General features: G+C 35.7%; 1 protein-coding gene across 4 annotated transcripts in view; it reads right to left on the reverse strand.

The window, feature by feature from the left end:
* DGKB (diacylglycerol kinase beta) overlaps positions 1-14478 on the reverse strand; it is a 708921-nt gene that overhangs the window by 517988 nt on the left and 176455 nt on the right. For all 4 annotated transcript variants that reach the window (XM_047753443.1, XM_047753441.1, XM_047753442.1 and 1 more), the window contains one exon: positions 6806-6946. In XM_047753443.1, coding sequence (XP_047609399.1) covers positions 6806-6946 — 141 coding nt within the window. The remainder of the gene's footprint in view (positions 1-6805; positions 6947-14478) is intronic.

Below are 14478 nucleotides of genomic sequence, written 5' to 3' on the forward strand. Positions count from 1 at the left end.
AAAAAGGTGGTTATTAACACCATAGAAAATAAAAATTGTTTGGTTTGGCAAGCATACAGACCCTTTGCCTTTTAAAACTATTTGAATAATATAGACAAAATAAATATCTATCCTCAAACATTATATAATAAGACTATTTTTCCCTTAGAATTTGAAAATAAAGTTAGTCTCCAAGGTCAAGTGAATCATTGAACAAATAGGTCTTATTATTAAAATCAACATATAAGGATATAGATTTTTAGGTGCAAAAATAATTTAAGCCCAATATCAAAATTATTCTGTCAACAGGATAGCTTCTAAAGATAGGTAACTGTTACAAAGTTATAAACTAGTTTAACCCACTTTTTTTCTATTTTTATGCTCATGCAATTATACTTTATATAGAAACAATTATGTGCCCACACGCGAATTTGGTTAAAAGATCAAAGGGAAAGGCACATTATGCAACATAAGGGTAATTCTTTTTTTTTCTTTTCCAAAAGATTTGCAAGTTTTTACCAGTCTATTTTGCCAATCTCTTTTCTCACTGAATATTCCATTATTAATACTCTGGCATTTTTCCTTTGTGTAGTATGTTATTGATATGAAAATATTAATATGGAAACTGTTTATAAAGATTAGAAAATATACATTTTAAAAGGCATTTAACCCAGAATTTCCTTAACTCACAATTCTTTTACTGTTTTATGTAATTCATGCCCTACTAAACCATAAGGTCAGAAGTGAAAACAACTTCCTTAAGGTTTTTGACGTCTAATGTAATGGTGTGACACTTTCTCCCTTTTTTTTCCACAAAAGAAACAATAATATCAACAAGGAAGAGTAGCTTTTCAAAATAAAAATCATACATTTTAGTCACAGAAAGATAAAATGGTAGTATAATTAATTAACTAGACTTTCTGGGCTTTAGTTTTTTCATCAACACTTTAGGAAGGTTGATTAAAGGATATTTAAGGTCTCCTCAATGTTAAATTTCAGTTAATTCTAAAATTAACACTATAGGAGTTCCCGGGTGGCTCAGTGGTTAACGAATCTGACTAGGAACCACGAGGTTTCAGGTTCAATCCCTGGCCTTACTCAGTGCATTAAGGATCTGGCATTGCTGTGAGCTGTGGTGTAGGTCGCAGATGCGGCTCGGATCCTGCGTTGCTGTGGCTCTGGCGTAGGCCAACAGCTACAGCTCTGATCCGACCCCTAGCCTGGGAACCCTCCATATGCCGCGGGAGCAGCCCAAGAAATGGCACAAAGACAAAAAATAACAATAATAATTAAATAAATAAATAAATAAATAAATAAAATAAAATTTACACTATACATAGCAATAACTTTAACATACAGGTTAGTCTTTATGGTCTGCATGTCAATTATCTATTTTATGGAAATTCCTGCTGATTTTTACTGATATATTTTTAGTACCTGTAAGCTAACTTAAAAATTATTCCAGTTAAGTCATTATTAATTTGATAAACAGTAACCCAAATGTGAATGCCATGTATTTTACAGTAAAAGTAAACATTCAGTATTACTTGATACTCTAAATAACTAACAATATTTTTCTCTTGTCAAGCATCCATGGATTTTAATACAATTCCATTTAACTAATTTATTGAGCATCTATCTTTTGAAAAACATACATACACAAGTGGTAGGTGCTGGAGTGGGAAGTTATACACAGTATGAAAGTATAAAGAAGAGCAAAATAATCTAATTAGACATGGCAAGTGGATTCATGATGTAAGCTAGGCTTCAAGTATAGACTCAACTGCATCTGATATTCCCTGGGAAAGAAATACATCCCCAGCCAATGCATATTATAATCCAAGGCATGAAGATAGAAAAGTCCAAGGTTTACCTGAGGATTGAAAAGTATATTCACATCCCCTGGGACACTTTTGTGTGTGTGTGTGTGTGTGTGTGTGTGTATGTGTGTAGGTCAAAGACAATTTTAAGACTGGCCAGGAGAGTTGGGGTCAAATTGTGGAGGCAGATTAGTTTATGGATGCTAAGTTAAGGGCTTACTTTTTTGTAATTTTCAACAGGAAACTATCAAAGGGAGAAAGAGTAAGAAGAGAAAGAGGGAAATCAGGTATAGAAGTTGGCAAGTTTTAGGTAACATGAGAGGAAGTTACAAGAATTCACCCCTTTTGAGTGAGATGAGGATTAAATGGGTAGGTGTTAGAAGCAACGAAGCATCTAGATTAACTTGTGACCGGAAAAAGTCAATGACCAGAGAAACACTGATGGCCAGCTGAGGTTTTTAGCAGAATTATAATCCATAGTTTTATATTTTCATTTCGTGAACTCTCTGCCAGCTCAGTATATGAGCAAATAAATTGGATATCTGAAGCTAAGTGAGAAAGAATGATTGGCATCATGGATTGTGGGGTCAGTCTATTTAAAAAATAAGAGGCCCCAAAGCAGCAGGCCAATTCAGGAAGAAGTAAAATTTCCTTTTTTTGGCTGTAACCATGGCATGTGGAAATTCTGGGACCAGGGATCAAACCTGAGCCTCAGCAGTGACAACACCAGATCCTTAACCCACTGGGCCACCAAGGAACTCCCAGGGGACAAGAATTCTTAACTTACTTTTATTTAACTTAACATTCATATGAACTAATAAATGTAAAGGAATCTATTGAGTAATTATTTATGCATTTAATTCTCATAGCAAACATACAAGATAGACATTAATATGATCTCAGTTTTACAGGTGGGGAAGCTGAGACCCGAAGAAGTTTTAAATATGTGCCCAGGTCACTCAGACAGTAAGTGTTAAAGTTGAGATTCATTCAATTAGTCCAGGTTCTTGAGCAGTATGTCCAAGCTATATTTAAAGTAAAAGTAGGAAAATGAGGGGTTAAATGAACATAAGCTGTGGTCAAAGTAAAATACTTGAGTTTCAATTTTTAGAATAAGAGCAGTCTTTGGAAATACATGGCTTGGGGTATTTCAACCAAACTGGGTGGCTGAAGTAAGATGGAGGCTGGGTCACAGAACTTGAGGAGTGCAAGGAGATTCGAAGAGGAATGTATTGAATGGCTGTCCATGAAGTACTGCAGTGGTGGGTTTAAAGGGCCAATCAGCCCTGTATGACTCTCTCATCCATGCACCAGGGTGGCTGGTAACTAACATCAACAAGGAGAGATAAAGATGGAATTTCTCAGAGTTCCTGTCTTGGCTCAGCAGAAACGAATCTGACTAGCATCCATGAGGATGCAGGTTCAATCCCTGGCCTCGCTCAGAGGGTTAAGGATCAGGCATTGCAGTGAGCCGCAGTGTAGGTCTCAGAGGCGGCTCAGATCTGGCATTGCTGTGGCTGTGGTGTAGGCCAGTGGCTACAGTTCCAATTCGACCCCTAGCCTGTGAACCTCTGCATGCTGCAGGTGCAGCCCTAAAAAATAAAAATACAAAAATAAAGTTGGAATTTTTCCACAACCTCAGCACGCGCAAACTACATACACACAAACTCACACACACACTTTCGAAGGGTCCATGGGAACAGGTGAATAAACTCCTTCTACCTGATAAGGCCTCAGGACTGGCAAAGACCATAGGGCAGCATTAGGATTGAGTTAAAAGATTAAGTAAGCAAGTTGAAGAAATGCCATGTAATCAGTGGTGAGTTCAAGAGCTTTTGTTAGTTTCCTTTCAATGAAAAAAAAAATGCTTTATTCTAAATATTTTGTATGTTCCTGGCAGAAAAGACAAATGTGGAGACTGGAAGTGGCAGGAAGCACTGAACAGATTCATGAAACTATTATTTTTATTTTTTGGAGAAAAAATATTCCTTTTATAAACATTGAAAACAATGACATTATTTTATCTAATAACCTAGGTAAAAGAGCCTATCAAATATTGTCACCATCAGTTCCAAGAAACAACTCGTCATATCAGATTGATTGTGGGATTGGATGTGTGTGTTTTCATTGCATAAAACATTGCTTCTCAAAATGTGGTTCCTGGAGCAGGAGCAACACCTGGAATGCAAATTCTAAGGCCCCATTCTAGGTTTGCTGCATTGCATTTACTGGAATTGGGGCCCAGTCAGCTGTATGTCCATAAGCCCCTCAGGTGATTCTCATCTGTGATAAAGTTCAAGAACCTCTGGCCTAAGCCAATATGTCTGTACTCCTTTCTGCTTAGGCACTTGGAAACTGAGAATCAAAAAAAGCACTCACTTGCAAAAATTCATTATATTATGTGCTTGAGCACATCTATTTCAATGTTAATTTCAATATTTTCTTATTGTCTTTCCTCTAGCATATATTGCATGTAGAAGGTCTTAACTGTTTTTGAAGTAAGTGTATGTTAAATTTAACTACCTTTAAATTTCTTTAAAGTCTTTATTTTTTGGTATTTTTAGGGCCGCACCCCAAGCATGTGGAGGTTCCCAGGCTAGGGGTCAAATGAGAGCTACAGCTGCCAGCCTATGCCACAGCAACAGCAACTCGAGCCACATCTGTGATCTACAGCACAGCTCATGGCAATGCTAAATCCTAACCCACTGAGCAAGGTCAGGGATTGAACCTATGTCCTCATGGATAGTAGTCAAATTCATTTCTGCTGAGCCATGACAGGAACTCCCTTTTTTTTTTTTTTTCGTTAAAGTCTTATTGAAAAATATTTCAGAATCTATAACAGTAAAGTAATATATGAGTCTTAGGTATTTGTAAAAGTGCAATCATAGAAGAGAAAAATGTGTAAGCACATGGCCAAGGAAGTGGGTGAAAGAAATGGATTCTGATTTAATGGACATAGGAAAGAGCCAGTATTGTTATTTAAGAAGCAAACAAACAAATGCAAGTTCCAAATGGTTAAGGACCAGGTTAAGGTCCTCCAAACTTGAGGACAGGAGAGAAGAGAACTACAGCAGAGCTGGAATTTACTGTGCTTCTGAAATGGAAATTCATTTACTTTGAAGAGTCTGGTGAAAATCACAGCAGTAACGCCAGGCCCTAAGAATCTCATAGCTACTCATAGGTAGCTATGAGGAGGTTCTGAAGAAATGGTTAAGAAGAAGGAAAGTGCAGATGAACCTTGTATAAGCTTGAAAAAAGAGCTGGAAAACTTAGAGAACAAAGGGAAAGGGGACTGATAACACTGAGGGAAGTTAAGTGGCAGGTCAAGTTCGACTTGATTCATTAAATAGTTTTGAATCATTTGTGGGTTAACATCCTGCCCTGCAACTGTGGACAGACTGTTGATTCACAGATTCAAACACAGAACTAAAAGCGTGCCACTAAGGAATTCTACCTTAAGAAAAAAATGCTTCGGGTTGACCTAAAAATAATTAAACTGGAACACAAAGACTGTTTTTGGGAGAAGTGATGGTGCCTTTTTTTATCCTCAGACCTGGAAAAGGGTATTCATCTTTGTAATTTTTAAATCATTCTAAACATGGTCTGGATAACACCTGAAAAAACTTTTTCTCTGGCTGTTGCTTCAATAGAAATTCACTAAACATTAATATGTATTTTGGAATGGGAGAGATTTCTGTAGGTTCTTGGGAATACAAATAAATCTTGGAATGCATATATTCAACACTTAGAACTCATGAATATGTATTTAAAGAATGTTGTTAATATGGTTTATTCATAACCTAAGCAGGTGTGACTCTGAAATAATCATAGTAAATACTTTATTAGTAAATAGAAATATTATCAACGTTATTATTAAATTTAACCTAACATACCCTACCTAATCATAATTCTGAGATACTACAATGTTCTATATTTACTTTAGCAATATAAAATTTGATTCATTATCTTTACTATCATTTCAGTAGCAAGAATTTTTCATTCATTTTAATGATATACAAAATAATCAAGTTAATCATATTACTGAAAGCACCATCAACTCTATATTTATCAAGGGGTCTGGAGACAGAATAGATTATTAAATGAACTGGCTTAAAGATTTGGAACATAGATAAGCAATGAGATCCTGCTGTATAGCACAGGGAACTATATCCAGTCATTTGTGATGGAACATGATGGAGGATAATGTAAGAAAAAGAATATATATAATATATAACTGGGTCAAAATTGACAGAACACTGTAAATCAACTATAATGGAAAAATATCATTTAAAAAAAAAAGATTTGAACAAATATTTTCCTGCCTGGCAATGAGTATAATTTTCCACCAGAGGGAGCCCAGTCACTGTATTTTATTAAAGAGAGCACTTACTCTCAACTAGATAAAAATTTTCTCTCTGAAATGCCTGCTACATGACAGAAGAAACAAAGCTATTGTTTAATTATTTATGATATTCGGAGTCAACTCCAATAAACTAAACTCTTCTGTTTGGCATTTAAGAAATGATATGTCTCTGGCAAAGAAAGTTAGTGGTTGCAGGGAAAATATCCAAGAGGAAAAGGCTCAGGCTGAGTGTGTCCAGTGAACCTTCTTTCTGACTAATGGGAAGACTTTTTCACATTCTAGAAATGATTTTTTTTTCCAAAACAACTTAAAGGATACTGTCATTTGTTGTCCAAAATAACTCAAAAGATCCTCAGTACTGTTGTTACCAAACTGGGCAACATTTTTTTAAAGTCATTTGATAAATATACTCAAGAAATACTTAGTGATAAATGGAATTTGACCAATAATAACTTAAAAATGGATAGATTCTTAATATTTTTACCATTCTCAATTGAAGAATTTTTAATATTATTAATAACAAAGGTCACTTTATTTAATAAAAATTTAGACAACCACAGTAGGGACAACTTTAAGGTTGTCAATGTCCAGGCCCTTCCTCCACCTCATCTGTGATAAAAAACATAAATGAAGAAACACATACACTCCAGTTTATCCTCAGGTCTTCCTCTTTCAAGGAGAGACAGGTAGCAGACAATGTCCTTCAGATGGATCACTTCGGGGGAACACGAATTTGCTGGAGAAGTACGTGGAGGGGTGATGGCCCCTTTATTCATTCTCAGACCTGGAAAACAATATCTGTCTTTATATTCTTAAAAACATTCAGTGCTCTCTAACAAACAAACAAAAAAACAACAACAAAGAAAATAGATAACGCCTAGACCATGGAGAAGCTGTGTATTTCTTAGGCATAAAATCATCACATTCTCTAGTTTTTTAGTATAACAGAGACAGACATCCTATCACTCTTTTAAGCAATGGAGAGAGTTCTCTGGGATTTGAAGACATGAGGGCTACAAGACCAACTCACTGGAGGGTGTGTGGGTCAGAATTCAAGGTCCCAGGGTGAGTTGGTGGACATCTTTCAAAGCATGAAGAAATGCTTTCCTATTTCACTTCTCTCTGCTTGAGGCAGTGACAGCTTAAATCAGCTGGGAAGACTAAACATCAGTCCTTCACAGAAGACTGAAGACATTTGAGTCTGTCACCTTGTGATTTATAAGTTGATAACTAGGAATCATTCATACACAAAAACATGTATTTATGTCACACATTTGCCAGTACCATGAGTTAGACATCCTTTATGCCATCAAGGAATGTGCCCATGTATAAGCAAGAAAGAAAAATCTAGATAAACATGAGGTTTAATTAGAGAGGTAAGAACATACAACTGCAGTTTGGTTCTAATATGGCCCTTACTTGAATTCTGACACCCATTCACTGTACCTGTTCTAAGGCAAGAGGAGAGAACTTGAAGGTCTGTTCAAAACACGTGATGACTGCAGATTATCTAGCCAATGATATTAAATTGAAACTCTTTCATAATAAATAGTTCCATCTTACAGAGAAGCCTCTGAAAGCAGACCATTTTTATTCGATGAGGCCTCGAGGTAAATCCCAGTTATCCTTTGAGGTCTATTTGGCCATATAAAAGGTACTGGGCTGAGATGGTTAATGGGATGAGTGGCTACTTGATTCCTAATCAACCAGGAGTTAGTGGAATGGAGGGAATAATCTTCGCCAAATACAGTTCAATGAGCTTGTTATTCAGCTCTCATTCATCACCTCTACCTCACTACATCTCTTGCTCTAGTCTATTTCCTTCTATGTTCAACTTTGGTTAAACCCCAGTTGGATCCTTCAGCCATCTCAAGACATCCAGGCATATAATTTAATGTATTATGAGAAGTCCTAAATTATGTAGTTCAGTAGTCACAATGTTACCATATATATATGTATCTGCTTTTTAGGGCTGCACCTGCAGCATATGGAAATTCTCTGCCTAGAGACTGAGTCGGAGCTGCAGCTGCTGGCCTACACCACAGACAAAACAACGTGGGATCTGAGCCATGTTGGCGACTTTACGCCATAGCTCATGGCCATGCTAGATCCTTAACCCAATGAGCGAGGCCAGGCATCAAACCTGCATCCTCATGGATACTAGTCAAGCTTGTTACTCCCATGTGCTAAGCCACAACAGGAACTTCTCACAATGTTACCACTAATAAAATGTACCATTTATTGAGTGTATATAATATGTGGCAGGAACTATGCTGAGCACTTGAACATATACCATCTTACTTAATTCTCTCATTAACCCTGTGAGGGAATTGTATTATTCCCATTTTATAGATGAGAAACAGGATTGGTGAGATTAAATGCCCAGAGTTTCATAACTAACAAATTTAGCCTCTTTATTCTACACAAATAGCATATAGACAATTTTTGTTCAAGGCCAACATTAAGGAAGAGAAAAAGAATTTATACCTTAGTGCGGCACAAATACACACACACACACACACACACACAATGTTTCATAATTACCCCAGTGTTTTCTTTTTTAGGTTAACCTATTGTCTTCTATTCTATTTCATTCTTAAAATTCTGTCCAAAACTCCCTACAATGAATTCATTACCCACTAGGGCCTGCAAGCCACAGTTTGAAAAAACATTGATTTACATCTTCCCTTCATTTCTCTACAAAAATGTCTTACTTATTTCAAATACATCTCTATGCTTCATAATAGTTAAGTTACTGAAAAAGACATCAATTTACATATAATGTGTATATATAACATACATATAATACATACATATTATAAGTTGATTTCCCTCCTTAACAGCAGTGTCATTGTATATCTGATGCAAAAAAATAGTCATTTTTATAAAGCAAAGGCAGAGAATTGAAGACAATTCTCAGCTTCAAAAAAAAAAAAGAACAAAATCTGACCAATTCTAACTAACCAACTAAAGCCTAGCCAGCTGCAGGGATAAGCAGTTCCAATTTATGATACAAGACACTTTGGCACTCACTCTTCACACGACCATACCTTCCAGACTCGGTGAACACAGCACTTGAATTATGGTTGGATAAACTATGACCTAACTCATCCTGCCTGATGAGCTAATCCTCATTCTCTGCTCCCCCTCATGGTCCTAACATGACTTAATCAGTTCGATTTAACTCTTTTATACAAAAACTCAGCACAAAACAGGAAAGAATAAAAAGCATGTGTCATCACATTCATTTGTAAGCATGCCAAAGATACTATATATTTCCACTTATATATTTTCATTATGCTCATTTGTATTTGTAAGACTAAGGTGTAAGGGTATTTCATTATCAGTTTTTGTAAGACCGAACATAAACAATTGGAAATCTCACAAGTGGAGAATGTAGGTACCATATATTTTTATGTTTGCCTTTCCTATATATAATGTATATACTGAACATTAAGACATAATTTAACACTACTTTTGAAGAATAAACATGCTACTGTACAAAAATTATTTTTGTTAGACAAAAAATGAGTTGACTATTTCCCAGTTTCTATTCATGACGTTTCAAAATTGTATCTTGCATCTAACTCTTTCATAGTTTTACATTTAAAAGAATGTAAAGTTTATTTAAAGAAGAAATTATGGGCATATATGACCACATGCAATGAAGAACTAATCAAATTTTCCTCAAGTGTAACTTCAGCCAAATTTGAGAGGTAAGATTTATACTTTTTGCAATGGTTTACAGGGTGCATTGAATTAAAAAAAATAAAATGGCAAAGACCTTTTTCACAACTACTTTATAGCAAGAAAAATTACAGAGCAGGTCTTTACCAAATCTTGAGGTGCTAAACTGAAAATGTTCACAGATTTGTTCCTGCTCCTACCCCTTTCCCTAGATCAGCCTAATTTCTCTTATGCAGTGAAAATTTTTCTTTATGTTTCCATTTAACATTTTGAAAGCAGACCCCAGGGCCTCAATCTATCTTCATAGGGGTTATTTTCACAACTTATGCTATCCTTAAGAATTTTTTTTCCTGTCTCTAAATTTGGTTGCAAGTCTTTCCCACTCCTTATCTCTCTCCAGAAAAGTCTCCTGCCCTGAAGAAAAGGCCTTTTCCTTTAAGCAGCCTGTCCTAACGGTTATGCAGAACACATAGTAAGCAGTGCAAATGGCAAACAGGAAGTAGCAAACCTAATTTCCTGACTGCAGCCCCTGATGATGAGATGGGAAGGGGAACTCTTCACTCCTCAGAAGAAGTGGCCGAAAAGCCTACTTCCCCTTAACAAAGGCCATTTTAACCCATGCAATCATCTGTGAAACTCCTTAGACTTTGAACTATATGTGAAGCTGAGTAACATGCAAGACATTTCTTTTGCCTCAAGTGGTCAATATTTAGTGACTGACACCCAATTTGCAGGTTCTCTGACTTACCTAATGTTATGCTTCTTTAAATAGTTCCCCATGAAAGTGAAGCAAGTGTACATACATCCACACATTCTATTTACGTCCACACACCCATATGTGCCTATACACATATATACATTACAAGGTACAATGAAGTACAAAATGAAGTGTGAATAGGCATTGCAACTAGAGTCTATTAGTTTTATTAAGAATAATTATCCTACACTTTGATAGACTTTTTTATGTTTGAGGATTATTATATGCATGTTTATATGTAAATGTGTATGTGCGTATGTATGTGCATGCATATATACACACACATCCATATATATACACACCCATATATTCTTCTCTTCAAGGTTTTAACTACAAAAATAAGCAGCCTTTGCCAAATTGAATATTACCTATTTCCATATCCTTCAAGCACGTGATTTTCACTGTATTCCAATACAGACCCTCCATTACTTGCAACAATACCCTAAAAAGTTCTTTTCTAATAAATACTTTTAATTCTAGTCTCAAGGTTTAATTATTAGCAACTCGGTTTTGGGTACATGTTCAATTATCTCCTCTGCTCCAGTGTGTTTTATTTTCAAACACTTACATTCCAGATAATAAAAACGGCGGCATTATCTCCATTGTTTCCCTTAATCCATTAAAATGAAATATTCAAAACATGAACTAAAATTCTAGACTTAAAAGGCAATGAGACCCTCTGGCCATTTGTTGTTTCCACTTTTTACACTGGTTCAATATGCAGAAATTCATCAGGTATATGAAGATTAATCACATATCATACTTGCAATATTCACATAAGTAGTCATGATGAGTAACACAATCAAAAGTAACAACAGTCATTTAATATTATTACACACTTCATGATTTTTAGATTTAACCTTCTAACTATGCTTGTCCAAAGACATTATGATAGTTTTTTAAATTTTTTATGCTTACTCAAAGTTGGCACGACTAGAGACTGGGGTCAGCAAAATCCCTCTGAGAACATCATGTAGGAGTTCCCGTTGTGGCTCAGCAGTTAAGGAATCTGACTAGGAACCATGAGGTTGCAGGTTTGATCCTGGCCTCATTCAGTGGGTTAAGGATCTGGCATTGCCGTGATCTGTGGTGTAAGTCATAGACGTGGCTCAGATCCTGTGTTGCTGTGGCTCTGGGCTAGGTGGGCGGCTACAGCACTGATTGGACCCCTACCCTGGGAACTTACATATTCCATGGGTGTGGCCCTAGAAAAGACAAAAAAAAAGAACATCATGTAGGTTTCAACTTTTTGGACATTGCCAAAAAACCCAAAGAAGCAATGATTAGGAACAGGGCTTGAGGAGTTTGGGGGTGATGTTCTAGAAGCAGACTGACCACTGCAAAGGAGCAACCATAGTAACACATCTGGTTGTGTACCAATAACACCTTCACATCCTGGGCTTATTTGACCCTGCAGGTCTGTCTGAGAGAGAGAGATGGGTGAAAAGTCAGAGAGTTAAACTGCTGATGTTCATGTCATAGTCCCAGGAGTCAAGAGTTGAAGACAGGTCATCTAACTCTGAAGTTTGGGCTCATTGCAAAAGAAGTCAAAACAAGACCTGCTCTCTCAATCCTGTCCAAGAATATTCTGCAGTGATAGAAAAGTTCTATATTTGTATTTTTCAGTATAGTAGTATTAACCACATATGGCTGTTGAGCATGTGAAATATGGCTGGTGTCACTGAAGAACGGAATTTTGATTTTAATTAATATTGTTAACTAATTCAAATTTAGGATGGTAGGTACCACTGGGATGGTAGTGGCCATAATGCAGGTGACACACACTCTATTGGTAGGGAATTGAAAATTGGTTGAATTACTCTCAGTTCTTTTAATGTGCTTAGGTACGGGAATTCAACCACCACCTCTGAGGCATGACATACAAAAACAAGTCATGCTACCAAAATTTCTGTATGTGTCATGTTTGTCACATTAAAAAGAAATCACAATAATACTTCTTAAATTTTACTGGATGTGTGCCATCTTATGGAAAAACAAAACAAAACAGAACAAAAAACCAGCATTGAATTTGACCTTCATCCTGTATTTGCAAACTGAAACACAGGAAAATAACCTGTTTAAAGAATAACACTAAGAGGAGGCATTCCTAATGTACCTAACACATTATGTTTTTGAGTCCACAATACCCTGTAAAACAGACACACTTATCATTTCCATTTTACATTAAAGAAAACATGGGCAAAGATAAGTGCTGCATCCACAACTCCAAGGGCAGTCTGCCGTAGATTTCATGCTTTCAGTATAATTTTGTGTGGCTGTGGAGAGAAAAATATATCAGAGGACTCTGCCTCCTACCTCTCAATAAATGACCTTTGGTATTATGACTCTGGTTTTCAAGACTCTTGAGAGAACATGTGTTGATTATATCATAAAACTTTGGAAGGAAATTAAAAACCCTAGCCCTGGCTGAGAGCTCTACATGTTCATCTTCCACTCAGATCAGTCCTCGGGCCATCCATTTAACACATGTATACTCTTGCTTGCACATATAAACATACACACAAATATATATACTTTTTTTTTCTCAGCTATATTTGTGGCACATGGAAGTTCCCAGGCCAGAGATAGAATCTGAGCCACAGCTGTAACCTATGCTAGATCCTTAATCCACCCTGCACCACAGCAGGAACTTCCCACAAATCTATATTTATCAAATCTTTAGCTGCATTTTCTTATAAGGAAATGGATTATGAATAAGTTTTCTTTTTGCTTAACTGTGTTTTCTAATAAGTATATATTAGCATATGCTTTATAAACATAAACTTAAATAAATATTAAGGACTTTTAATGTTAACTATGTGGTCAGGCTTTAGGCACTGAAGATGAAAGGAGTAAACAAAGCAATGAGAAATCCCATTTGTATAGGGCTTTTATTTTAGCAGACCAGAGCAAATGCTCAGTACCAAGGTGTATTTTACAGCTTGCTACTAAGTATTTTTATAGCATATCACAAATTAAATAATTTTATAATTTATTTGAGATTCTCCAAAGTGCTAAATATATTACCCTTATAAAGATCTTAGAAAGTATAAATAAATGTGAACACACTGCAAAATAAACTTAAGATAGTGCTATTATTTAATATGCAATCATTAAGATGCAGTTGAATATACAAGGCCCCTTTATCTTGGGCAAATAAATTTCATAGTTAAAATGAAAAGTTTGAAGACCAAAATTTCATTTAAAATATTCCCATAGAGTAATAAAGAAAGCTATATACTCAAGCCTAATGTACTCAAAACCATTTAATAATTAAAGAGGAGTTACGGGGAAAATTTTACTGGCAGTAATCTTATCATGAATGGGGACTTAAAGTTGTGGGGTTTTCTCTGGTTTCAGAGAATAATTTTCAGAGTCTTTAGAGTTTCAGTATAAAAGATTTATTGGAGTAAAATAATTTGTAGATTACTACTACTACTAAGAATAATAATTAGAATGATGAATTTGGTGCTAAAGAGGCATAAAACATGTAATAGCTGATACAAAAAAATACTAATTGGCCAATAGATAGAAAAATTTTATCTGTATTTCTAGAGCATTTGTATGTAGGGACACAAGCTGCACAGACTATAATCATTACTATCTAAAAAGCACATCAAATTAATAAATGCACAAATATATTTTAAATGGCCTACTGTGTGCCAAGAATCTCCCCACTGCATAGTTACATAACTATGCAGTGTTTAGTTTAGTTTGTGTTTTGGGGGGATCATAATTCAAAAAGATACATGCACCCCTATGTTCATAGCAGCACTATTCACAATAGCCAAGAAATGGAAACAACCTAAATGTCCATCAACAGATGACTGGATTAAGAAGATGTGGTACATATACATAATTGAATACAACTC

Source organism: Phacochoerus africanus, chromosome 11 (genome assembly GCF_016906955.1).
Source record: "Phacochoerus africanus isolate WHEZ1 chromosome 11, ROS_Pafr_v1, whole genome shotgun sequence".
NCBI classification, from domain to species: Eukaryota; Metazoa; Chordata; class Mammalia; order Artiodactyla; family Suidae; genus Phacochoerus; species Phacochoerus africanus.